Source organism: Leopardus geoffroyi, chromosome A1 (assembly GCF_018350155.1).
Source record: "Leopardus geoffroyi isolate Oge1 chromosome A1, O.geoffroyi_Oge1_pat1.0, whole genome shotgun sequence".
Classification (NCBI taxonomy): Eukaryota; Metazoa; Chordata; class Mammalia; order Carnivora; family Felidae; genus Leopardus; species Leopardus geoffroyi.
In genome coordinates, this window is record NC_059326.1 from 76,924,010 (window position 1) to 76,951,518 (window position 27,509).

A 27,509-nucleotide genomic window follows, 5' to 3' on the forward strand; every position below is an offset into this window, starting at 1 on the left:
GAAAAAGTCAATTCTAAACATTTAGAAAGCCCACATATATCATTTTGCCACATGTCAAAGCAAATAATCATCTATGAGAAGAACTAATGAGGAAGCGTATCATTTTGTCACTTCCTAAGGGAATTTAGTGGATACTTGGTAGGTTTAAAAATACACATCCAATTAAGAATTAATATTTACTTCTAAAACTCCAAAGGGTGGTGACTACATTCTATATCCGGTAGCACTGTAAATCAAATTAAGTGTCTTTAAAGAATTCATAGCAGATCCTGTCCATTTCCGTTGGAGGAAAGACACGTGGACGAGAGACCCTACCCTGGATGTGTGTTTCCAGCCCTAAGATGGTTTGGAACTGCAGCCCTCCATCATGGGCCATAACAACAACAATAAAGCAACATTCTAGAAAACAAATCAAAATTCAAAGAAATAAAGGGACTTTCTCCTCAAGCACAGGCGGCAAGACTGGAACCCAGGTCTCTGGGCTGCTGGTCCAGTGCTCCTGGAATCAGTTTACCTAGGGAATTAGCCAACACCTCAGGACCCCACGGGCAATCTGGACCCGTCCCCTCTGCGGTAACTCGACTCCCAACTATCCCTTTCCTTTTTCCTTCCCCTGAAAAGGAACCACACACAACGGTGATGGTGTTAACACTACTACTCTTAGTTATGAAGGTTCTGAGACGCTAAGATTTGGAGCTGAACACACTGTCCACATGACAGCATCCTCCACACCAACATTATTCACTGTCTCAAAGTGAACCGATGACCTGAAGTGTCAAAAATACATTTGTAAAGCTGAGTACTTTCCAGCCCGCTATCTTGACTGGTGCTATTTTAAGTCGAGTGGGACTCCTCAGTGTGTGTGAGTGATCGTTGGAGGTGGAAATCAGTGACTTCTAAAAATCCTGAAATTCTTGAAGAAGCCATGGAAAGTCAGCACGAACTTTTTAAACTATTTTAAAATGTGTGCCTCTTGTCTCTCACCTTCTTTCCTGGGAAAGCTGTCTATCCATGACCTCTGCTGTGGGGGTGGGATAAGAAATGAGCTTCTGGCTTTTCCCAAGTCTCTGCAGTGCCTTTCTGTGTGTGCGACTCGACAGGAGTCCCTCAGCTGCTTAGTGAGGGACAGTCCCCCAGGTTGGCCTCTCAGCCCTGGGCCCTTTCCCCAGGACCCCCCACAACCACCCAGTGCCAGCGCTCAAACAGCCTCTCACTGGTTCCCACTGGAAACCCTTCACTCTATTTTAAGAAAGATTCTTTTATCCCAGGCTACCACGTGGTTTTATACAGCGAAACTTAACTCTGAGGCGAGTCCTGGAGGCCAGCGTAGCTCGGCTACCTGCTACTGAAGTTAATGATGAGTTTTTATCAAAAGAAAAACAGTAAGAGATACCATGGTTGCATAGATTAATAGTATAATTTTAAATTAAACTGTGCTTCTAATGTTTGTTTTTGAGAGAGAGAGAGAGAGAGAGAGAGAGAGAGAGAGAGAGAGAGAAAGCAAACATGAGCAGGGAAGGGTCAGAGAGAGAGGGAGACACAGAATCCGAAGCAAGCTCCAGGCTCTGAGCTGTCAGCACAGAGCCCAATGCAGGGCTTGAACTCACAAACTGTGAGATCATGACCTGAGCCCCTAGACTGCTTCTAAATACACACCTGTCATGTGTTGATGCCAATACCAAGCACGCAGTGTTTGTGTTCCCGCCTCGGACCTCAGACTGAAGGCTAAATCCCACCATGTGTGCTGAAATCCCACCTGTGCTCAGGGGGGGGACGCAGAATGTACAGAGCCATCTTTATGAAGTCATCATTGAAAATAAAGGGGCGAAATCTGGGTCTGTTGGCTTATCTCCATGGAAGAGCCAGCTCATGGACTTGGGCTGCACACACAGTTCTAGTGACAACACAGGAGCAGTGGGCACTCGACGGTGCCCCCTCTCAGGCACTGCACCTGCCCTCTCCCACCTCCTCTGGGCACCACCAGCCTTCTGTGTGAATTCATCTGAGGTCAGTTTCGGTTCCCTGCACTAAAACATTAGGGTCCTTGGTAAACAGTCTTTAAAAGTTTTGTTTTTTTTTTTTAATTTTTGAAAGCTTATTTATGTATTACTTTGAGAGAGAGAGAGAGAGTGCAAATGGGGAGGGGCAGAGAGAGAGAGAGAGAGAGAGAGAGAGAGAATCTCAAGCAGGCTCCATGCTGTCAGCACAGAGCCCGATGCAGGACTTGAACTCATGAACTGTGAGATCATGACCTGAGCTGAAGTTGGACGCCTAACGAAGCCACCCAGGTGCCCGTGAAAAAGTCTTTAAAATAAATAAATAAATAAATAAATAAACAAACAAACAAACAAATACGTAAACTGCTAGACTTCCAATAGCTCCATTTATGTTACCTAATAACTTCTATATTTTCAAAGATTTCTCTATTGTTTTGTATCATTTACCACCCCACCTGCTTGTTTCTTCCATCGGAATGCTTTTATTTTATGATAATCATTCTTTGAAATCTATAATTTACCCCCTTTCCTTTCTTCATGGTACTTACTCTTGCTAAGCTACTCTCTGGGTGTCACATTGGCTTAAAGATAGGCTTTTAGTCTCTAGTGTTTCAGGTTTGCACAAAGGACAGGATAATTAGACGGCTATGACCATCTTCATTTTAATAACTAACGTGGTAAAAACTAGGGTACTCGAGTACCAAGGAAGTCAGGGAGTTACTGACTTTGCACACTAAACAGTGAGTGGCCGGCAGGTTGAGAAAGCCAGTTTCAATGGGATCGAGAGAAGACGGTGGGCGTGCCCAGCGGAGAGCAGTTCTGCATTCCCTGACGGACTGAAGCCGTAGTGACAAGCGAGCAGACATGCGACCCAGCTCTGAGCAGAGCTTTAAACCAAAGAAATTAAGAAAAACATATTTCATTGCTTGAGTGATGTAACCAGCTAACTAACCTCAGTCACCCAGATTGCACTCTGACAAAATCCCGGGCCGGGAACAATCCTGCCTTTGTGCCAACATGCAATCTGCCCCTAGGGGGCATGTGTTTGGATGTGTGCCTCCTCGGCCTTCACAGCTTCATGAAGGGAATGCTAGCTCAGATGCGACCCAAAGGATACACAGTATGTTTCCTGAAACAATGTGTCATTTTACTATGTAGATAGAAAAAACCAAACCAAAACAAAACTAATTCATTGAAGAAACCCAAGTTTTTGTCTTATTCTTCTAATTGTGGTTTGCCTAAAACACCCTTCCTTTGAATCTGGGAGTCCCATGCGGCAAGGGTACCATCATCCCACCTTGATTATTGTTGAATCCCTAGTGCTATGCAGTTTCTGGTGCAGAGTAAATACTAAATGCATGAATGAACAGATGAATGGATGGTTGGATGGATGGATGGATGGATGGGTGGATGAAGAGAAAAGTCATTGCACAAGATTTACCTATCAGATCTCACCAATGGTCCTTAAAAATGTTTTTGTCAGTAGAGATGCTGAGAATATTCATACATATCCATTTATTTCAATACTATAAAAAGTCTAGGAGGTTTTTTCCTCTTTGGGTATTTATATTATCGAGTACTATGAGTATAGGATCCCTCATTCAATTAAGGTTTCTTTAAAAATGGACAATTTTCAGCAAAGATTCTCACCAAATTATTTGCCATAATAACACTTAAAAAAATTGATACAAACCTATTTAGCTTATCCTCTATTCTGTAAAATAAATGAATACAATTATACTTACATATAATGTAATAATCTCTGTTCTTCTGAAATTCTAGACCCCAGAGGTTAGGGCTGAACTCTTGAAACTTGATGGTGAATTTTACATCTTGGTCTGGTCTGGCACAGTTGAGAAGAGGGGTATTTTCCTTCTTAATAGTGCATCGATCTGCTTGCTCTTTATCAACCATATAAACTTTATAATATTCATACTGGCCAACAGTTTTAGAGTCCACTTTGGGGCAAATAATATCCAATTTGTCTCCTATCTGTGGGTATAGTACCAGTCCTTGTCCAGGTAGAAATCTAAAAGCATTAAAAAGAAAAAAAAAAAGCCACTGAGTTGATAAACATGAACAGTATTCACAATAATTACAATACAGCCACGCAAGGCCAGTAATTCCAAAGCATACTTTTATAAATCCACATTTGTATTCATCCAAAGTATCTTAGTTCAGATCATCACGGGGCGAATGTATTTAGGAACCAAGCTTTAAAGAAAAACAGTCAAAAAGAAACCACTCTCCTTACTCCCGAGTAGGATCAGTCAACCTCCTGACACTTCTTTTTACCACCTCCTCGCTTGTAATATTTCAGGACTCCTTTGTATAACTTCACAATAACTTTTCCTCGGTGGTGAGTCACACCTTCACACCTGTTTGTTATTTTTTAAACCATCGGCAGCTTTGGTTTATTGGGCATGCCACAGAAAGATGGCAGGGATTCCAGGGAACAGTGGGTGCACTCACACTCTGTTGTCCTGTTAGTTTCCATTTGCTGTTGATGTTAATTAACAGACAAGTTTCATCAAGAATGTTTCAAATTACTTATCGTAATTAGTGAGCCACTGATCAAACAATGGGGTTTTTATTACACTGAACAAAAGAACTGTCTTACAAACCCATAAAAGATAACCAGAAGTAATTCCCTCGAGTATTGATTCAGCTGCAAGATGAAGAGTCCCCAAATTACAAGGACAGCCACTACGGTCCCTGCTTCACAGACCTTTTTTTCTGCCTTGAGATGTATTTGCTCCAATTAATTCTTAGAAGCAAATCTTCAGAACTAAGATGACTGAGACAATATCCCCCTGGTGCTTACAGCTGAAAGCTTACAGCTTCTCTCCTCTTTTCTCCCTCTTGCTTGCCATGCTGCTGAAAGATCTTTCTTAATGGGGAGTTTCTCTGAGAAGCGGACACAAGAGCTTTCTAACGAACATCCACCTACAAGTGCTAACACTAACAACACACTTAGAAACCCCATCTCGTTCCTCCCTCCAAGCAGCCAAGCCTGTAGGCTCATTAAAATACTCAAGCCCAAGAACAAAGCATCACGTCTGAATCCTTCCAATCCAACCCTTTATTTAACCAGGGAAGCCCACCAGCCATGACAATGAACGGGTCATAATTCACAGAAAGAGAGAGAGAGAGAGCGAGCGCATGCATACCTGGATGATGAGGCACCCCAATTTCAAATACACAGTGAGGATACAGGTTATGATTTATGCTAATGAATGGTATTAATTTTTCTGAAAAGCACATGAGGTTGTTATGAAGCATCAAAGAACATAAGAAATTGTGGTATAGATTTATATTAAAAACCAATACTCTTTATGGCAGGAAAAACGCACGCTGCACACGGTTTATCACCTTCCTCGGGAATGTGTTATTTACAATCCCTAAGAGAGTGTGTGTGGTTCCTCCTCCCTTTCTTTCCCCCAGACTCCTTTAGCAAGGACATGGCATTCATAGAAAGAGAGAAAGAAAGAGAATCTAACAAAAGCTTTCTCAAAATGAGTATTTTTTAGAACAATGACAAACTTCAAACAACCATGTGTGCACCTTGAAGAATTTCTACAACTTCTGACAAATGAGGGTCACCACTAGTCAAGAGCCTCTCTGTGACTTTTTTGGCCATTTGTACGGTTTTCTGGGGAGATGCTTTGAAAATTCAAGTCCCAGGCTATTGCCCCCGCCTCCTAAGTGCCAGTGTGCTCTCTTCTCGGCAATTCTTTCTTGTGGGTAAAACACAACTCTGGGTTCTGGGGGGCGGACTGAACCAGAATTTACTCCTGCCTCTCACAGCGATTCTCGTGTATTCTTGTGGTCACGCAGTGGGGGCAGGATGCCTGGCAGTCGGTACGAACGAAATGTGCTCGCCTTCCTGACACATCCTTTTCCTCCTCTTTTATTCCTTGACCTTCTTAGGAAATCTTCTCTGCGTCCAAGAACCAGGGGCCAATTCCTGCCTGGGGGTGCCCACTGCACTCCAAACTTTTTCTGTCCTAGGTCTGCTCCTCGGGGAGCTGGCAGAGAGAGAGAGCAGCACATGTTAGCTGTGTTAGAAGTATTCCTAAACCACAGCTAAGGCCTGCAGCCTGCAGGCCTGGGTCTGCCTCCTCTCAAAGCACTGGTCTTCACCATCAGCTGTGACCTGGGACCATCTCCCCAGGGACTCGCCCGGGCTTTAGAGACCAGGATCCTTCGCGGCCAGATGGACCCACCTTCTCGTGCATCCAGTCAATTACCTCAAGGAAATGGTTGGCTCTGCCCCCTCCCCCCCCAGCCTCGGATCATGGCCACTTATCAGAACTTGCCCGTTATCACACCCCGTATGTCACTAAGCTCTCTCTTCATTCAAAATGCTCCCTAGATTGTGTATCCTTCATGAGAGGGCTTTTTTTTTTTTTTTTTCCTGGCTTCACTAAAAAATCACTGCAGATTTCCTCCCCGCCATGTAAGTAACTGCTTATGATGGTCTCTTCACACTCCCCAAATGCGAGTTCCAGCTTGGGCTGCGGCTGACGGGCCGAGGCCACGAACCTACGACACACGGGCCGGTCTGGCTGTGAGGACCAGCATGTTTTAGACTGTGTTCTCAGAAGGCACAAATCACCTAGAAACTGGAAACTGTCAGTGATGAGGGAGTGACGTATGGGGAGGGTTAAGCCATGGGATGGCCTGGCAAAATGAAAGAGAAGGGCAGAAATCTCGAATTTCAATAAGCCTATCTGATATGCTCATAAAAACTAAATCCCGATGAAGCACCCTATTGCAAACACTTTGCAAAGTGTCTGTTTGCTTTTCAGAACACATTGTGGCAAAAAGTAAGGTGACGATTTGATCCTTTTCCCTTTCAAGAATCCCTTAAACAAAAACAAAAACAAAAACAAAAAAAAAGAATCCCTTAAAGCAAAAAAAAACCCAGAATCCTTTAAAGAAAGGCCCAGCACTTCAGTGTTTTAAAGGTATACTTATTATATATATACACACACACACATAATATATATTTGCACATAAACTGGTTTATATAACATGATTTATATATAATATAGTGTATGTAACATAAAAAATATATAATGTATATAAATACACGCATACATATAAACTGGTTAGCACACCAGTCATCCAACTGATGAGACTATGGTTTCTCAGCAGAAACTGAGAGCCTGAATCATACATCTCTTGCCTACATTACCCACTGTGCACCGTCAAACCTCAGAAGCTCCTTTGCTTCCCAGGAACCCTCAGTTTCTAAGGCAACACGAGAGCAAAAAGAGAGTCAAGTGAGTATAACAACTAAAGCAACCTATTTTGTGCCAGATGCGCCGAGCGACAAAAGTGTAAGGCTCTCCTCACCAGCAGGGCACAGTCTAGCTAGCTCCCTGAGGGCAGGCAGGTCCCGTGTGTCTGAATACTGAATGCCCGAGGGCCACATATGGTAAATGCTCAATAAATTACGTATTCATCGACAAAATACGTAAGAACTAGTGGAAGCTAAGAAAATGCACAAAGAAGTTCAAGTCCAATTACGTGCCATTGTCTATTTGTGGATCACAGGCATGGAAGAATTCTGTAGACAGGACCCCTGGGTGTTGGGACAGGGATGGACTGAGATGAGAGCAGGGATGGGATTTCCAAGACCTCATTCCAGGCCTGGCGGTCTTTCTGGAGAGCACGGAGCGGTGCAGACTGAGCTTGCGATCCATTCTTTCTGGAAGGATCTGTCAGCATGGCAGTCTTGTACAATCCCTTCCCATCTAAAATGCAGGGCACTTAGCCCCTCCAGAGTCACTAACAACAAAAACACCACTGCTTTGGAGAACTTATTCTCGGCTACGCACCGATCAAAGCCCTTTACATCACATTATCTTCATTTAGTCACTGCACACGTACATGACATGCCAAACAGATGAAGACTCGCTGTGCCAAACACGCGACACGACAGGAAAAGCCCCCTTCCTTTGCACACTTTTCAGTTCTCGCTGCATCACATTACAGCATAAATCTGGTTTTGCGAGCCGCAAGTTTTTCTAAATTGAGGTTTGCATAGATAAGCCACGAGGCTAAGCAAAATGAAGAGAGAGTCAACGGGACACACAGGCTTGCAAGTGCCACGTGGGGCCTAACTCCATGCCAGGCATGTGCCTGAAGCCTGTTCCAGATGTGGTCAGCTGAGACCACGGCTCACAAAGGCGGCCATCTGGTAACCCTACCTGGCCCAGGAGGCTGTGAGCAAACAGGTGGGGAAGAAACCGACCAACTCTATGAAATTTGTGTTTTGATTAGAATGCCACGGACGGTCTCCTGACAATTCATGAGAATCCAAAATGTAAATGAAAACAAAATGGGGTGAATTTCTTAATACCACTTTTGAGTGGAAAACAATGCGTCCCATGTGTTAACATCAAGTCGGTAACCGTAGAGTTCTGCTTTTGAAGCTGGGTCATTTATATTTGGATTTTACTACCTCGAGATTGAGAGACCTTAACAATAAGTCAGACTACACAGCATAAACAATGCCCTGAATATTTCGTAATATTTAGTAATACATTTCTCCTATTTTGACTTAGGAAGTGTTCAAAAAAACCCACAGAATGATGGGGGGTGGCAATGGGCTAATTTCAAATCACTAACCTGGCTCTCCACGGTGGGGATCAGATACAGATTTCTTTTTGTGTGATGAAATAACCTTTACCTTCTAACCAAAAGGAGCACAGAGGAAAAGCCCCAGAGGTACAAGCCATACCACGCAGGGGAGGCGGTTTTTATTAAACTATACGCAAACAAAAGTAGGTATAGGTGTCACTTAATAAAGTCTGCCGATTTCTAATCCCAAACAGAAAACAAAGACCTACAGGGCTTCGTGTCCTAGCTAGGACAGAGACGGCTCCCTCTCTGAGCCAGGCTACTCTTCTTGTTGGGAAGGAGAAGTCACATCTCCTGTCCATCAGGAGACCTGGGGCTCAGGGCTGCTTCCTGGAGTGGCGCGGGCTGGGCGTGTCAGTGGAGGGTTCCCCAGAAGGCTCTAAGAGGGGAAGGCTGGGCATAAACAGGCAGCTTCCATGGTTTTCCCCAGTGAGTCATTTCCAAGCAAGACAATAGACGTGATGGCTTTGAATCAAATATAGAGACAATAACGGAATAAAACAGAAACCCTACATAGGGTTTCCAAAGTTAAGCTGCATGAAATGAAAAGGCCTGACAGCAGAATGTTTTTTATCTTCTGATTATCTATCAAATGTAATCCAAGTTTTTTTTTTTTTTTAAAGTTATTCAGCAAACCAGACTCTAGTATTTCCCATAGGGAATACTTTGAATCAATCTAATAACTGAAATTAGACATTAATATTTAGTAATCTAAATTAGATCTCTAATAATCTAAATTAGACATTTCAAGTTCATATTCATTATTGTAGAAACTATTTATAATACAGCTCTCATGTGACATGATATTCCTTAATGTATTAATAATCCACACTGGGGGCACCTGGGTGGCTCAGTCAGTTAAGCGTCTGACTTCAGTTCAGGTCATGATCTCACGGTTTGTGAGTTCAAGCCCCATGTCAGGCTCTGTGCTAACAGCTCAGAGCCTGGAGCCTGCTTCAAATTCTGTGCCTCCCTCTCTCTCTCTCTCTCAAAAATAAATACAATGTAAGAAAAAAAATGTATTAATCCACACTAGGTATCCATGCTTAAAAAACCAAAACAACAAACAAAAACCCCAAGCATAATACATTTGAAGTATAAACCAGCTATTTCAGAGTTCAAGGGTCACAACATGCAATTTTCTCTGACAGACCAGAACATCACACGTGTGACCTCAAGTCTGGATTCCTCTGTTGACTCCTGTTATGTTACCAGGACTCAGAGGTGCCTGGGAAATAATTGGATGGAGGCAGGGGCGCCCCATCAACTTCAAACCCTGGCCAGATGGAATGCGAGGACCCATGGGAAGCCAGGAGCGGAGATACTTAGGGATAGCTGTGTCGGGGAACCACAACTGCACCCCTAACCCCACGACAAATGCCCCATTTCCTCCCCTATCTGGTCCCGTATTTGTCCCTGACCATGACACCCACACCTCAGGACAAACATTCAATGACTTCCTACACTTTTCTTTGGAGTTGCCCACCCAAAATTAACCTAGAAGAACGGCCATATTGTGGGATGGCCCCCTGATGCTGCTACAGTCTGTGAGAATCTACATGAAAATCAGAAGGCCTGGTTCTCCTGGGGGAAGCAATCCTGGGAAGGTCGACTGAAGACTATGCCAAACTGCCGTATAAACAAGGGCAACTCAGTACATGGGAGCCGAATGCAAAAGTACCACGCTGACACGGAATAACAGAGATCAGAATAAGATGTAGACAGGACCGACCAGTTTCTGTGTCCAAATAACTGGGTCGGGCAAACCCCCTCCAGCCAGACACGATGACAGTGCTTCTAATGTAAAAAAGTCTCTGTCCCGGTCCAGAGCCGTTTGTATTTGCTACTATGTACCTAAGAATCTATTTAAACATCTGATCTTTCTGCATAAGTAGGGCAGGTATCATCCACCTGAGAACAGGAACCCTGTCAAATCCTGCCAATGGGCAAACTGGGGAGACTGGGGACCCACCCATGATGTGCTTGCTACCTCAGGAGCACGCGACTGAGCGAAATAAGATTCATAAATGAACAGAGGTCACTTTTTTTCACGGAGGACTGATCTTTCCTTTCGTTTCAAAGTTACATCAGAGTATATGGTCGCGGCCAATTTCAGCTGCAAACATGCACGCTTACACAACGTGCCTTACACCATTCTGCTTACTCTGCTGACGACACAGAAAACATACACCGATGATCCAACTGAGGGCCTTTACCTGAGACTGCTTTGAGCTACCGGGTGGTAGATTTAGGGTGATTTTCAGCTTTCTGCATTTTTCACAATTTTCTGCAGTAAACATTAAGTGCTTTTGTGATCAGACCTGGGACATCACATTCAGCGTACAGAGAACAAACTGTAGCCTGTTCCTGATCAGTCTTTCCAAATGCTGGTTTTAAAAATAAGCACTTAAAATATTTAAAGCCTGCAGACGTTTTAACCTTTTTGGTGCACTTCCTTAGAAAGTAACTAAATAAAGTTATTATGGGGGGAAGTGTGGTCTATTTAAGAAGTCAGTTCCTGAGTCCACAAAAGCTTAGTAATTAGTGCACAACCAGTGTATTCACATGAATGAAAAATACGGGATGGGTATGGTTTATGCTGAATCATTGCACTGCAGAACTCTGTCAGTTGGCTAACATTTGAGGGAATCTGAGTTCCAGCTTCAGAAGCAGGTTTGGCCCAGGAGCTGGCACCAAAAATCACATCCGATCGCAGAATGGGTTTATTTGCAGGCAGGAGTTCTTGATTAAGTACGCTTTGCATTTACTACATTTTGGAAAACGTGCCCTTTTCCCAGAAGATGCTCCTATTTTTAATTAAACGTCAAAGACTGCAGAGAAAAGGAGCGGGTCTGTTTGTAAATTAGTCCCTTTTGAAATCTGAATGAGAAGGAGCCCTCTGTAGCTTGGCTGGCCCCTGGTGGGGCTTTCTGGTCACCCCTGACAAACGGCTCTGGGTTAGCCCAGACCCACGCGTGACCCGGAACGTCACTGTGCCCTGGGGGCCTCCCACGTCCACATGGACTATTAGAGCATGGACACAGCAGCCCAAGAAGATCCCGTTCAGAAACACTCTGTGCACCAGAGAATAGAAATCCTGCAGAAGCAGGACTTCAGTTCCTTATGTGGATTTCATCACCGAGCAGAATATACTCCTCTTGTATCACTTTGTTTAATGCTAGATTGCTGCCACAGTTTAATAAGACCAGCTCTCTGAGTGCCCCGCACACAAGTGTTTCTTACAAAGGGAATAAATAAAAGCAGGGCCCATGGCAGACAGAGGCAACATGGACCCGGAGAGATACTTGGAAAAAGTTTCCTTTTTGTGGATAGCCCTTTACTGCCCCCTTTAGCACTTTCACATCAGAACAAGATTCTGCACAAACTTTCTCTGAAACCAGAGAGAGTGGGGTGTAGCTGTGGGGTGTCAGCTTTATCCAGAATTAGGTCACCAGATACCACGGCTTGGAGTAGCAGGTTAAAGGGCGAGTGCACCACGATCGTGTCACTGGCTCTAAACCTCCAAGAAATAAGGCAGTCATTGGAGGTCTTAATTGACATTTTCTGCTTTAATCCGAAAGTGTATGGGTGCTGGGACAATGGCTTGTTTTCACAGGTGCCCCTTCTTTCACACTTTTCTCACACAAATATCATCTGCAACATGAACCTGATTTATTCAAGGAAAAGAAAAGGGGAATAAAAGCAGGCTGTACAATCTGGGACCATTAAAGTGTTATAAATCTAAGAGCTGAGTTGGGGGTGGGGTGAGGGGAGGGGTGCCTTTCAAGCTTCACACCAGTGACAAGCAAAATCTTTTCCAGAAAAAGAAAGATGAGAAGCAGAGAAATCGCAATGCGCTGTGAGCCGGTGGATGAGCAAACCAGTTTACCAACTTTTCAAGGTGAGGAGTGTGCCTCTTTGTCTCTGTACACGCTGGAGAAAAAGCATTCAACTAGAGTCTAAAGGAGAAGTTTTCTTTCTAAAATCCTAATATGCAAAGCCAGAGGCCTCACTCTGGCCAATGACCTCAACTGGTGCTGCTGAGTGCTTTTATTTCCACTTAATCCACTTCCCTGTCGTCCTACAATTACTGTACGAGTCAAAATAATATTAAGTTTCACAGCCTGCAATGCTGCACAATTGAATGAAAACGGACTCCTTTTGATGTTAATCTTGTTTTTTACTTGTGACATAGTGCTCAAACATTGGTGGTTAAAGTGGATTTTATTTTAGAATGTTCAAATATTCTCATGGTTTAGGTTTCCATTCAGGAAAATAGCGCAAGTTATTTATTTAAGTTTTATCTGTCCCACTGTAATAAAAACTTCCAAGTCAGAGGCCAGTCTACGGCAAGCTGGGGTTGAAAAAGATACCTTCGCACACTTATGATGAGCAGCGAGTACTACAGACAACTGTTGAATCACTCTGTTACACACCTGACACTAACGTAACACCATGTTAACTATACTGGAATTAAAATAAAAAACTCAATAAAAAAAGAAAAAAAGATAGCTTTGTCTCTGTAAGTCAGACGTTGAGCGTGTCACTGTTTTCTTTTCCCAGGTTCACAGAGAGGAGCTGATCTCTGCAATGGAATTAAAAACAAAGATCGGCCACTTGCAACAACAGCAACAAAACAATAGAGGTTTTTATTTATGGAACTGATCTAAGCTCCCCCCTTCTCTCAAAACTTTCAGAAAAGCCACCCCATGAAGTCTGTAGCTCGAGAAGGCAAAACTGGGGTGGCTGGGAGGCGCAGTGGGAAAGCAAGAGGGAAGTGAGTCACCCAGGCCAACTCTGTCCTGCTGGCTCATCCACTGGTCCCATTGGCGAAACAGGTATTTCAGAACCCTCAGAAGCAAGAGACGCTGCGAGCGTCTTTCCCAACTGGGATCTGTTTGCACCTGTAAGGTCTTGTTCCAAACGTGCTATTAGCAAGAGTCTATAAAGGAAGGTGGGACTCCTGCTATTTATAGGTGAGGCACCAGAAAGAAAAGTGGCTTTCACATCCATACAGAAAGAAATTCAAGGGGCATTTCCAGATGGTTCTCTGTTGTTTTAGAGAGAAGTGTGTGCATCCCCTTGCTCATCTACTTGAGTGGGAACATCGCAGACATGAAAGGCACATGTAAATCACAGAAGGGAGTGGTTTGGCATTTTAAAAACTGGAAGGAATGGGATTAAGATCTCCGCGCACAGCAACATCACAGTCTAGAGTGTGGGCGTCTCTTCCTTCCATCTCTTTCTTCCCCATCATCACAGTTTTTTTTTTTTTTTTAAATTCCAAAGAATCTTGCCTATTTAGAAAAGCAATTCACCCATGTTTCATGGGTGAATGAAAAACCTCTCCCGTTTGGTGGGGAAAGGGCACTAAAAGAAAGAGGCACACCAAGAGGGTCCCATTCCTGCTCTTCAGGCTGGGGTGTGACCCCGAGAGTGAGCCTGTTGTGTTTACTGAGGGATGCCCGGCCCTCCACCCCACGGCCTTGCACAGAGTGGGCTGCTCAGAATGAACACTTGGATAAGTAAGGTTTAAGAAGAGACAAAACTCGCTTCTCTCCTGATAGAAGCCTGCCAACACAGCTTACAAGGCTGTGTGCCATCGCTTTACAACCAACCACCTAAACGCCTGCCTCCTGTGCCCTTCCTTCTTTCCCGGGCTCCGGAGGAGGGTTAGGGACAGGTGTGCTGGGGGCACTGGGCAGGACACAGCCCAGAGTGGGGGAGGGGGGAGGAAAGGAGGAAAGCAGGTCCCACGGTGGGCAGGTGAGTCCTGCTGACATCACACAGGAGTCAAACCTGACCGGCTGGAGACTTGCATGCAGATCCCCCCGAACGGTATTTTATGAAAATGTCCACGGCGCCCTGCTCTAACTGTGCGCAATACATTTCCTGCTCTGTCGCCACAAGCAGCTCGGATGCGGCTTCACCAAAACACAAAAGTGCACAGGAATTCAATACTCTTAAGCTATTCAAGCAGGCCGCGTGACTGAGTTAAACCGAAGGACATGGGACACGGACAAACGAGGAGGACGCCCTGGGCCCTGAACTCTGGCCTGGCTGAGACCTGAAGCCGGCTGCGGGGTCCACAGGTGAGCAGACGCCGAGGTCAGGTCCTGGGGAAGTTGAGGAACCTCCTTCTGGAGGCAGGAGAGGCCCAGGCTGCCTGGCTTCCTAAAACAAACTGCTCCGAACTCGCAGAACATCAAAAGCCAGATGGGATATACTGAATGGATCCACAGGCAAGAAGCCAGAATCCCAGTTTGCTGTAGAAATAGGCCTGGACTTGATTTGAGTCTTCTCAGCTCTGACAAGCTGGAAGCTGGCCCGGGTCCCAAAATCCAAAATAAAATGGCATTTAATTGTGACTAGACTCTAAAAAAGATGTCATCCTATCTCCTTAGCCTGACACACACCCGCGGCACCTTACCAAATGCAGCCCTCCTCAGGAAGCCGACCTCTTCTCCCAGCAAAGAAATGATCAAATATTTAAAATTTTTAAAAGGAAATGTTAATAGTCAAAGGAATAGTACTCGATAAATGCATTAATATTACATACTTTCATAACGGTCTAGTTTCCATTGGGTAGGACTTTGTTATCAAAGATTCAAAGGATCCATTTAGAATTGTAATAGCCATCATGGGAAAGGTTATAAATCAAGATCGACATGGAAAGGATTATACCTCAAACTTTTTTTTTTTTTTTAAACCCACCATGCATGCACTGTTTTTGGTAAACGTAGGCTTAATTTAGTTACACGATTTCTAATTACTCCGTGCCATCACATGAGAGAGAGAGAGAGAGAGAGAGAGAGAGACAGAGAATTAAGAGAAAGGGTCCCAGAAGCAGAGGAACCAGAGGAACCAGGTTCAAACGCAGACGGTACCACTCATTAGCCATATGACTTTGGGCGAGTTAATTAATGTGCCTTGGTTTCCCCACCGATATCACAGGAGTCATCAAAGCACCTCCCTCAGACAGTTACCGTGAAGGTTTAATGAGTCAGTATTTGTCAGCTGTTGGAGTAGCATCTGGCACATGGAAGGAGCTCTGTACCACTGTGGTTAACACCAACTGTGTCCACCAGGTGAGTAGGTTTCTAAAGAAGTAACATGTAACATTAATGCAAAAAATGCTACTCTTCTGCCCATCCCTACAGGTTGCATTCACGTATGTGTTCAACAACACGATCTCTTACTCCATCCTGTACTAGGATCCACAAAGCGGATTCAGCCCAGGCTCTGCTCAGTCCATGGTGGAGAAACTGATTTCTTCAGTGTTATAAATGTTACAACAAAGCATCAGGGGTCGGGTCGGGGAAGAGAGGAGAGAGCGCCTACTTTACGGTAGAGAGGAAATAACATGCTTCATATAACAAAAAAGTCTTAAAGAATGAGTAGAAGTCTGGCAGGTGAACCCAATACAACACAACAAACCTTGAAAGGTGAACATGGCATTTTGTAATCTTTATTCACATGTCATTTTTACGTATTCTGCATTTGTATACGGTAGGCAAAGTAAACCATAGCCAGGCACACAGATATTCAATTAGTTTTTATTAACAATAGTTGACATTTATGGCTTCATTGTGCCAAGCACAGAGCTAAGCTCTTTTAATCCTGACCACAATTTTATTACTCTTTTATTCAGCACTATTAGATTACCGCCTCCATTTCAGAGACGGGACACGGAGGTTACTCCCCTAGTTACACAGTAAAAAAACAGCTGCACTGGGACCGGCCCCAAACAGCCAGATTCCGAAGCATGTACTCTTAGCTCTTAACTCGGTGAAAACAGCACTTGCCTGGTTGTCTTTGCTAAATCAAATCGCCCGACCTTTCCGTTACCATCACATGCGTCTTGAACCAGGAGGCACTGCTAATTGTCCTATTAGGAAAGGTAGCTGAAATCACTGTTGGCATCCCCCCATTTGCCTCATTTGTAGGGTCCGTCTTTGAGCTACGCTCACATGTATGAAGTGCTGTGGGTGCTCACGGATGTACCCTTGACGGACACACACACTCTGAGCTGTGGTGTTACTGCTCTGACTTGCTTCCTGCGTATTTCAGAGACCTCCTGGGACGACACCTCCACCACGGCTTCCCTCTCCTTGCCTCAGAATTTAAGTCTCTTGAGGGTAGAGACAGTCCTTTCTCTCATCAGTAACGGGGCCTCAGAGTTAACAAATGCCTGTTGACTACATCAATGCTTTATCCACTGGGGATGACCGAGATGATCCCTATGGCCTCCAGCAAGGCAAGGACCACGGATTTCTTCAAAGATTCCAAAACAACCTTAGAAAACGATGAGCTAATGTTGAGCTGTTTCCAAAAAAAAAAAAAAAAAAAAAAAAAAAAAGAAAGAAAAAAAAAAAAAGGTGATTGAGGGCAGTGGTTCTCAAGGTGTGGTCTCAGAGTGGCATCAGCATCAGCTGAGAGCTGGTAAGAAATGTAAATTTCAAGCCCTGCCCAGACCTTGGGAAGGTAGAACTCCCGGGGTGGGGTCCAGCAAAACCCTGTTTTAACAAGCCCCCCAGGTGACTGTGTAGCACTAGGGCCACTGCTCTGGAGGGTAGATCTCTAGTAATAGGTGCCATTTCAACACAACACGAGCAGCCATAAACACACATCTGGGTTGTGTCTGGCCATCGGACTAATTCTTATTGGATGTCACCGCTAGCTAGTAGTAGGTGGGGGGACTGCCAAAATGAAACAGCTCTTGCCCCCACCTCTTAGGGATAGAGAGGGCCCTAACGGGGATTAAGGCTTGCAGTATGAATCATGACAGCACAGTATATAAGGTTTTCTATACCCTAGTTATTTAACTAAAGTGCTGTGGGATTATGGAGAGAAGATTTAAAGAAATTATGTCTGATCTGTCATAAAGAGGGCACTCATCTAGGGGAATCTGTAAGCTTTATTAGACAGTCCATTATAACGAAGATCCATCGGGGCGCCTGGGTGGCGCAGTCGGTTAAGCGTCCGACTTCAGCCAGGTCACGATCTCGCGGTCCGTGAGTTCGAGCCCCGTGTCTGGCTCTGGGCTGATGGCTCAGAGCCTGGAGCCTGTTTCCGATTCTGTGTCTCCCTCTCTCTCTGCCCCTCCCCCGTTCATGCTCTGTCTCTCTCTGTCCCAAAAATAAATAAACGTTGAAAAAAAAAAATTAAAAAAAAAAAAAAAAAACACGAAGATCCATCTATAGGAAGGAAGATCCTTCCTATAGACAAGGGGAATTCGGGGCTAACAAGAGCTTGTTTTTATCTAAGATGTACCCCCAATTTAGTTCTGGTAGTTAGATAAAAACTGGCATTTTCTAGCTTCTTTGGCAGGGAAGTTACATTCTGAGCTGGCCCTGAACACGACCGGCCTGGGCCCACTCATTCGTAAGACAGCTGTGACTCAAGGCAAATGTTTCAGGCCACTGTGAGCCAGCTCAACTAGTGGAAAGAGCAAAGGACCATGATTCAGAGGCATTTCATCAGGTGGTGGAACCACGCTGTGCCTCAGGTCACCCGTGGGAACCATACAGACTGCAGAGAAGCTGGAAACTCTGATACGCCAGAGGTGAGGCGTCCTGAAGGGAGTGTGGCTGGGGAGTAATAGAGTGGGCAGAGAGCAGGGTGTTGCACCTGACACACACACACACACACACACACACACACACACACACACACGGGCGTTGCATTACAAGCACATACCCCGTAAGTACCACCCAAGCCAAAGGCCCGTCCACCATCACTTTCCTCCAATACAAACACGTTGCCTCTACTGGTGTCAACAATGAAGAGTGGCACTCATTATTCTGGGGTGACATGGGAGGAATCCGTACACTCTCAGCAAGTACTGGAAGACCTCTACAAGGACTGGAATTAAAACTGGACGTAAATGAGCTTACATTGGGAAAATAAACTGGACCATTCCATGGTTTCACACAGAAAGCACGAAGCCTCAATAGCACTGGAGAAACCAGAGCTTTCAAAGCAAAGCACGTCACCCGTGGTTCATTCCGAGCGTCTTGAACGTCTGCCCGCCACTGAGCTCTTGGAACCTTTACCTATCCGTGCTTTTAGAGAAAGAACATAGTAAACTATTAATACTTCACTGCAGCCATTTCCCCCTTCATATTCTGGGTAGAGAATTACTAAGGGCTTGTTTTTCCTTAATGGAGTGTTCTCCTACCAGTTTTTTTTTTTCCTTTTTTTAATTCAGCAGGCACGCACTCACCAGCCACAAAATGCTTTGAACTAGAATTACACGTTTGAGTTTATACAGGAAAAAGGAAAATAAAGAGGCCCTGCCAATTCTCTGCAGGAGCAGCAGGAAGAGGTTCACCTGGCACTCAGCATGCGTGGAAAACGTGTCATAACTGATCACCTCCTTTTTTTCACCAGCACACCAGATCCAACCATCCTTATCTCTAGGATTGCTGAAATACGCTCATGCAGGTAGAAGGAGCGGCCGGAACGCACCACATGTCGGTCAGCGGACAGAGGCAGGGCTCCCCGGTTCCATGTAATCACTTTAACCCCCAGTTCCTAGCAGAAAGCCCGAGGCCAGGGCAATTCAGCTTCTCCTTTTGTCATTTGCCTGCCATAAATATGCACCAGTCTGCATATGAAAAGCTGAAGGAGGCCGCAAGCTTGCTGGACATTTATCATGCTCTGTTCCCTGTTAACAAGCAAATACTTTAGCTGAATGGGCCATTAGCAATCATTGTCAAACGTAGAATGCAAGGTGCTTGGATGTGACCAGCTTGTAAATTAGGGGGTGTCCCTTCTCTTTGGCGAATCTAGACAAGTGCAAAGGATCTTTTGATATGGATTACTGAATTAGACTGGAAAGGAAGGTAAAGTCTGCAGGCACTGGACCTGGGCGAGTGCAGGTGCAATAATTTTTAAATTGTTTGTGACCTATGAAAGCTACATAGTAATGACCAGAACAAACAGGCGACAAATCCCAGCGCCAAGCAGAGGGTCGGGTGGGCTGAGCATTAGGAACCAAATCAACCCAATGGGTCTGGAATAGAGTATTTAAGATTTGATGCAGATCTCAGATGCTCACAGGAGGAGTTAGTTAGTCTAGAAGGGCCCCATGTTGCTGTTAAAGGGAACAGCATGGAACCCTCTTCATCCACTCCATCAAGAAAGGCACTGGGGGTGTTTGTAGCTTTTGGGATTGTCAACGTCTTAAGGGTTCAGACTCTCCTAAAGAAATGCTGAGACTCTTCTAAAACGCCAAACAGAAGGCAATAAAGCAAATATTTCCTCTCTGGCCCGACCCGACTGGCGGATGTCACTCCGCTTGTAACCCAATCATGGTTTTGTGTTTTGTTTAAGGACTAAAATGGAAAGTGTGGAAGGCAAAAACAAAAGTCCAGTTTACTCCCAAGATTGTTCAAGACAGAAGGCAGTAAGACCCTACAGCACAGAGATTCTTTTTGTGTTTGTTTTTAACTTTCAAGCGGAGCAGCGCTAATACTTTACCATCCTATCCTTAGGTGAAGGGCAACCATCCCATTCAACTCTAAGGTGAAAACTCACATCCATGAGTAAAACATCCTCTAGATAGAGCCCATTGGTTTGGTCCTATTGGATTACTGCTGATTTGAATGAAAACGCCCCCCACCCTGGTACTTATTGTATTACATATTCTTTTCCAGGGTGGGAAGGACCAACCTTGGAGGAGAGCTCTCTGGCTGAGGGAGAGGGACAACATGGAAAGTTTACCTTTGCTTCTCCCATGCAGGGGGATGTGGCACCGGGTCTGAAACATGGCTACAATCCAAAGGTCTCCCTTTCTTTGCGGGTAGCGCCAGCCTTACCTTCCCCTCTGGTTTCTGAGCCTTCCCAGCATGGCCCTGCCTCAAGCCCAAACAGATGTAGGCAAGGACCGCCGAGGGCAGTTAATCCTACAGAATGGCCGCCGCTGTCAGGCCAGGAGTTAAAAGGGAAAATCTTGCAGGCTTTCACCGCGGCGCTGATCCGAAGTTTTAATCAGCCCCTTATCTCAACCGCTAGGAAAAAGGGCGGCCAATGAAATCTACCTTGGCCATATTATCCACCATCAATGAGCAAGAACTGAGCAGCTTTTCTTTGCTGCTTGAACCATCCCGGGCCACAAGTAGGGCTTTCATACTTTCTAATCCGAGTTTCCAAGTCTGTGTGGTTCTCACATAATAGCCAACAGCCTGGAGCAAGGGCCTGCGCTTCGACACCCTTTTCAGGGACGTGTCATTTCCAACATCAAGCTAATCTATATGTTGCCATGGCTTCACCCTTTATCTGCCTTTACATCTTATGAACTGCATGGATTTACCACATTATTTTTATCTGAAAGACAGAAAATGGTGGTTTTATTGCCATACAATCAGATTACTGCCGCTGGTTTCTCTATGCCTTTTTACCATACTTCAATCAAAAGGGATCAGTTTCTTTATACTCTGCCCTTGATTTACATTACATCTGTAAAGACCTAGTCTGGGTTGTAATCCCCTTATTAACTATGACCAGGGTTGATTTGCCTAAAAATAAAAGCAAATTGTGTCAGACCCTTTCACTTTGTTTTTGATTCGGAACTACAAAATGGATTACTGAAGAAATCTTCAGAGTTCACACGGCTAGCATAGCACTGAATTTAAAACAAGAATTAAACAAGTTAAACAGGGGGCCGTGTCAACGGTTTACATTTTCCATCATGGGAGAAGGACTGAGTTCCTTATGTCTTTGTATTCTCTGGCTTTACAGAGACAATGAAGCCACAGGAGTTTTCCCAAGCTGTTCGGAACACTGTCCCCTTCGCCATCCTTCTCTTCGCTTTTCTTCTATCCCTCTCCCAGCCCCATTCTAATCCCATCCCTTAAAAAAAAAAAAAAAAAAAAAAAAAGGTTGGGGAGGGGGGAGCTCTTCCCTGAAAGAGCTAATTCCTGCCTAGAAGCTTATAGCTCTATGGGTTCTGCATATTTTAATCAAAATATTTTAAACAGTTGAACACTCCTATTTAAGGCTCTCCTCCACTGCACAAAGGCTGAGCTCATAAGCAAATCTATGTAGATGTATGATAAGTGACCTGAAAAACAGGCCCTTTATGTCAGCAGCCAACGAAAGCAGAGATTAGACAGACAGAAGTGCCATTTTCATCACTATTTTTCTTACAAGAGCCCTGCTTTTTGTCTACTTTGTGAAGGAACGGTTTAAGAATAAAGTTTTCATAAGACGGTAAGGAAATATCCTTCCTACAACAACAACAACAACAACAAAAATATCCTTTTTTGCCGAGGGTCCACAGTCTGTATTTCCTTTCCCTGCCACTCCCATTCCTATGACGCATGGCTGCAGTCACGCTGGGATCTCAGATCGTCCCCATTAGGCAGACGCTCTGGGAAACATCACACTAAGGTAGATGTCACCCTCAGCCTCCTGCGAGCCACCCAAAGCGTTTCAGGGGAAGGCAAGGTGGCAGGGATTGACTTGCACCCGCTGCTGCAGTGTCCCTCTGAGGATAATTACTGCACTGATCCACCAAGCAAAGGATTTCTCTCAGGAAATTTACAGACAAGAGGTTTTACAATAAGTAATCGAAATGCACCGATGACTCTTCAGCCAACTCCACATGGAGAAACCATGCCCATCTATAGTTTTCAGCTGGTCCGGGGGATGGTGGCTAATCCACCTGTCCTTCTTCTGCCCAGGACTCAGAAACGTTCGGGAAATTTGCAGTCATTTGCATTTCTTTACATCCATAGGACAAGTGTCAACAGCTACGCTTTGTGAAAGATTTAGAACCGAGTGCTTAACAAATCATCTTAACCTCCAGCTCCCGTTTCTGAGGCTTGAAGCTGTAATTGGCGAGGTTAAAAAGTGCAGTCCCTAGACACACGATTCCCAAATAAATTCTCTTCTCGCCTGAAAAGGAGGCGACCAGGCATGTGGTGAGATATCGCTTGAGCTCCGTCTTTGTGCTCGCCCTGGCTCAGTTGTCCTGAGGAACAACGACAGTCCATTACCTATAGTTTATCATCCTGACAAAACGTGAGGAATGTGGATGGTAAAGCACTAACAATTTCACCCCTGGTGTTTTGTGCTTTTTTCTCTCTATATTAAAACCGACAAGATTAACCCAAACGCAAACTGTGGAGCATAGTTCAAGGGGCTATTCAATCCGTGTTGAATGTGCATTTGTTTATCTACAAAAATAAGAATTTCAGACACAATGGAAGGCAGGCTGGCTTATATATGGTATTGAATGGACTGTTTAAACAGCACTATCCTTTGTAGTTTACTTTATCAATCTCTGACAGGTCCGTATTTATTCAGAGCCCGACTGTGGTGGGGCCCACGTATCATAGGTTATCTGGATATTATCCAGCCATTCTTTTGTATCAAGTCAATCAATACCAGGAATTCAGCATTCTGCAGGGAAAAATGACATGGGAAAAGAAAAATGCTTTGCTAACTAACCAGTATATGGTGCACAGGGAACAGTCCCCCTAGCCAAAAGAAATTAATGCTCGGCTGAAATCTTCAACAAAGTCAGTGCAATTCATTGTAGAATGCCACACCAATACAGCCTTGCCTCTGACGTGGGCATCCTTTTAGAAGAGGCAACTATTTGATTCTGGCAAAAACATCACGCTCCTTAAAGCTGTTCTGCTGAAATGTTAATTGGAAGTGAAAGCTAGGCTTTGCTATTCTCTGCCGAGTTGGGGGGTGGGGGGTGGAGGTGGCGGAGAGGCTGAAACAACCTGATGGGCAAAAACTGAGGCAAGCCTACCAGCGCCTGTGCATGAGATGTGGGTGACCCACCTCGCAGGGCCGCCGCTCATGTTTCAGCATACAGAACTTCTTTTGATTGCTGTATAAACTCTCGGGGATGGGAGCAGCAGACAGTGTGATTCAAGTAGTTATGGAGACAGTGAACTTACAAAGGATTTTCTGGACCCTGCATCCAAACAGCTGCTCACGCTCCCTATGTCGACCACCTGCTAAAAAAGCTGACCTCCGAATGAAACAAATCTAATTACTGATGGCTGCTTCATTACAAATGAATTGTTCCACAGTTCATACGAACTGATGTGAAACTTCCATGCATTTGATTACCTTCCTGCCACATCGCATCTACTGACTGAAACTTTTCCCTGGAAATAAATACGCAACTTCCCCAAATAAAGCAACCCCTTGGCACGAGGGGTTTTTATTCATTCTCCAACTGAGAAAAGGCTCTTTCATATCATTCCTCCAGGAAGAAATCTTTCTGACCTCTCAAGCTAGCATTCACAGTTGCATACTTTCTTAAGTAGACCTTTTCCAGGGACAAATTATCCAGTCCTCCAGGCAAGGCATTATCATGACAATTTTAAAAGAAATTCTACTCTTAAGGACCGGAGCCGTCACAGCCAACAGAAACCTCATCAGGGCAGGCAGGCAGGCTTCTCCAAAATGCAGGCCTCCAGCAGGTCTCCACATCTGTGGCCAAAGCACAGAAAAACAGTAATCCTCATCATCCGGACGGTGGGTAAAATGCCAGTCGCCTGCCCCCACCCCAAATACAGCAGGAAAAGAAGATACTGATGTCCATGGTGGGGAATAATCATGGTTCTACATTTTTTTCCAAGAAGGTTATTTCTAATCTTCCTCCGGGATACACACCAAGGAGTAAACACGGAGACACATAGATACTGAGCTGAGCAATGGACGGCTTAATGGGAGTTTCTTCCGACGAGATTTAAATGTAAATATTAAATCCTGGTGGAGGGGAGCGGGGGAGGGGAAGCAGCCTCCCCAAACAATCCGTCAGTGAAAGTGCAAAGTGGAGCGGAGCAGACAGCCCGGGGGAAGAGGTGAGGGCTGGCGCCGGCAGCATTGCGCGTAGAAGAGTGACCTCTGTAGGCGCAAAGCGAACACTGGCTGGCCTCTTCCCTGCTCGCCCAGCCCCGGCTCCCGGACCGCCTGGCCCGGACGCCGGCTGCTGCACGCGGGGCTGAGCCCGGCGCCTCCCCGCACCACCCGCTGCCTCACCACTCCGGATCTGCGCGAAGATGTCACCGCGACTACTTTCTCAACAAATACAAATCTTATGTTAAGGGAAAACAGCAGTCCCTACAAGACCAGGCGGATGGAAGGGGACCGCACGGAGTAACTTTTAACGGGGAGCAGTGTTGCAAAGTGCCATCTAGCATCAGGCAAGAATGTGTTTAATCCGATTTATCGCTGTGACGTTTCTTGCCTTTGTAATGGGGAACTCTTGGTAAACATGTTGGCAGATTTGAAATTTATCACTTTTAAAAGAGTGGATGCAATTCTTTAATTAAAATGTGGTTTGTAAATCAATCCCTCTTCTCTTTACTCCTACACCCATGGCCAACTTGCCTGTCTTCAATTAGGCCATTGGTTTTCCTTCTGATCTCAAAGGCTTACTCCAGGAACCGGCCAATGTTTCCACACTTTCCCCAAGTTTCCCAAGGCTAAAATCCCATGATTCTGTAAGACATTTCTGGATCTGATTCGAAATGTATCCCGAGGAGGAGCTAATACGCAGAACTGAATGTACAGGTAACTAATTAGGAGTCACCGCCGGGTATATTTAGGGAAGAATCGCCTTTTCTAAATTCTAAATGTGTCGTATGCTGGTAGCTCCCACTGAAAGTTAATCTTCACGAGGCCTAGCTTTCTCCTAGCTACACTGCTTGATAAAACCAAGTCGGATCCAAGGACCCCATTTCTACACAGGCTTCCCCAGCGCCAAGGCTTCAGGGGCCGTGTCGACTGGGCAGGGCCTTAAGCTTTTGCAGAAAGCGCCCTTAAAATCAAGTCAACTAACAGGACCGCGCAGAGTTCGGGGCCACTGGTTTAGCAACGGAGGGGAGAAGCCGACGTGCAGAGAGCTCTCCGGGAGAAGCCTAAGGCCCGTCTCCCCGGCGGGGAGGAGAGGGCTCGCCGCCCGAGTTCTCCGGTGGAGCTGGCGAGCTCCCCGCGCACCCTCGGGCAGGCGGCGGGGGGCCAAGGCGCGCGGGCTCCGGGGCGCAGAGGGCGGCGGGGGACCGCAGGCTCCGTCCCCGGGGGCGCGCTCCTCTGGCCCGGGCTCATCGCCGCCGCCCGCCTGCGGGGATCTGACCGCGCTCCGGCGCTCCCGGAGAGCGCAGCATCCCCTCCTCTCCCCGCAGCCCGCCAGCGCCTGCGCGCCGGCCAGCCCGGTTTGTGGCCATGTTCTCCGTCCTCGAAAAGAAGTGAGGGTCAGGTACCGCCATCGGATACTTTCCTGGACGTGACAGCCTAGCCTCCGAGGGCTTTTTAGCACACCCGCCCCCCCCACCCCGGGAGCTCATGGGGGAAGGAAGGCGGGGAGGGCGCCCCTTAGAACCAGAGCTCCGGTTGGAAAGCCGAACGAAGAGTTCCACCAAGTAAAATGTGGCGAGGGTGGGGGCCAGGGAACTTGGGCTGCGGGGAACCGGGGTTCCAGACACAGGCTCCAAGGCTCCGCGGCTCAGCCCTTCCTCCCGCCCGGAACGGCGCAACGCGGCGAACCCCCAGGCGGGGACCGAGGGGGGAATCGCGGACGCCACTTACTTGGAGTTCGAGGAATTCCAATAGATGGGCTCTAAAACTATCGACCTGGAAATGGCAGTTCTGCATAAAACCATCAAAACTCCCCAGCAGTACTTCCACACGGAGTCCCTCCTCGCGGCCATGGCCAAGCCGCTCCCAGCTCCGCGCACTCCGGACGACGGAGGGAATGGGCGCAGCCCGGAGCCCCAATCCTCGGGGCACACAAGGGGGAGACGGCAGGCAGCTCCGGGGCGCGCCGAGCAGCTCCAGGCGTCGCCGAGGTCGGGGGGCGCTCCGCTCGGGGCCCTCAGGGCGCGGGGCGGGAGCGCACGCGCGGGGCGCGGCGGCGCGGCGGGCTCGGGGCTCCGGGGCGCCGCGCCGGACGCAGCTCGGACGGCAGGCTCCCGTGTGGCTCCAGGGTGCCGGGCGCGGGGCGGCAGGGAGGGCGCGCGGCCGGGACACAAAGGCGGAGAGACGACTCGCGCTGGCGGCGGACGCTGCGCTCCGAGCGGGCCGCCTCGCACTATAGATCCAGGGGGGTGGGCAGCGGCCCGAGCGCGCGGGCGCCGCTTCGGCGCGGTTCCATGTCCCGGAGCGCGGAGCGGCGAGAGGCGCCTGCGGGCGCGCGGGAGCCTCCTCGGTCTTCGCGGCTCCCGGCCCGCGGAGCAAGCAGGAGGGCCTCGGTCCCCGCCGCGGGCGCCGAACGCGCGCGGGCCTTTGTGTGCGGGGAGGGCGCCGGGACCGCTGTGCGCGCGGCTCCTAGCTCCCGCCGGCGCCGCCGTCCCCGCCGAGGAGAGTCAGCGCGGCCGGCGCGCTGTCAGAGCACTATAAACGCGGGGCCCCGCCCCGCGCCGCGCAGCCCATTGGCCTGCGGCCCGGCAGCCGCGCGCCGGTTGGGCGGCCGACACGTCCGTCATCCACCCCCGCCCGACATTGGGCGCCGCGAGGCGGGGCGCCGGCTGACAGGTGAGCCCCGCCTCCGGCTCCGGGCGGTGGCGCAAGAGGAGCGCAGCCGGGCCCGCCAAAGACCCGGCCCTGACGCTTGCACCGGCGCCCCTCAAGCGGCGGGGTGGGGACGCTGTTCGGGACCGCAGAGAGGGGAGAGGGGACCGCACGGGCCACCTGTCCCCGCGCCCAGCACGCGCCTTCATTTGCCGGGCAAGCATTCTAACTTCAACAGAGAGACAACGTCGAGGGCGAAACTTTCCCTGCGGAATGGAAGGCTTTTCCCGCGGGTCTCCGTGTTTTACACGGAGTGTGCCCTCTGCGGGACCGGCTCACACCCTGTACGCGCATCCCTTCGCTGCCCCCAGCAGCCGT

General features: G+C 47.0%; 1 protein-coding gene and 1 long non-coding RNA gene across 3 annotated transcripts in view; one reads left to right on the forward strand and one right to left on the reverse strand.

Moving 5' to 3' along the window:
* The window catches only part of EFNB2 (ephrin B2), a 46,231-nt gene extending 19,241 nt beyond the window's left edge, over nucleotides 1–26,990 (reverse strand). The window contains exons 1-2 of one of the 2 annotated variants that reach the window (XM_045481721.1): nucleotides 26,211–26,990; nucleotides 3,743–4,026 (exon numbers count right to left, since the gene is read on the reverse strand). In XM_045481721.1, the coding sequence (XP_045337677.1) occupies nucleotides 3,743–4,026; nucleotides 26,211–26,332 (406 nt within the window). In that variant the 5' untranslated portion in view covers nucleotides 26,333–26,990. The remainder of the gene's footprint in view (nucleotides 1–3,742; nucleotides 4,027–26,210) is intronic. The other variant, XM_045481729.1, reaches the window with a different exon arrangement.
* LOC123599641 lies at nucleotides 1,579–13,310 on the forward strand. Its single transcript, XR_006713239.1, has 3 exons — nucleotides 1,579–2,007; nucleotides 12,470–12,549; nucleotides 13,212–13,310. It is a non-coding gene; the product is annotated as an uncharacterized LOC123599641 (long non-coding RNA).
* Nucleotides 26,991–27,509: the final 519 nt, after the last annotated feature.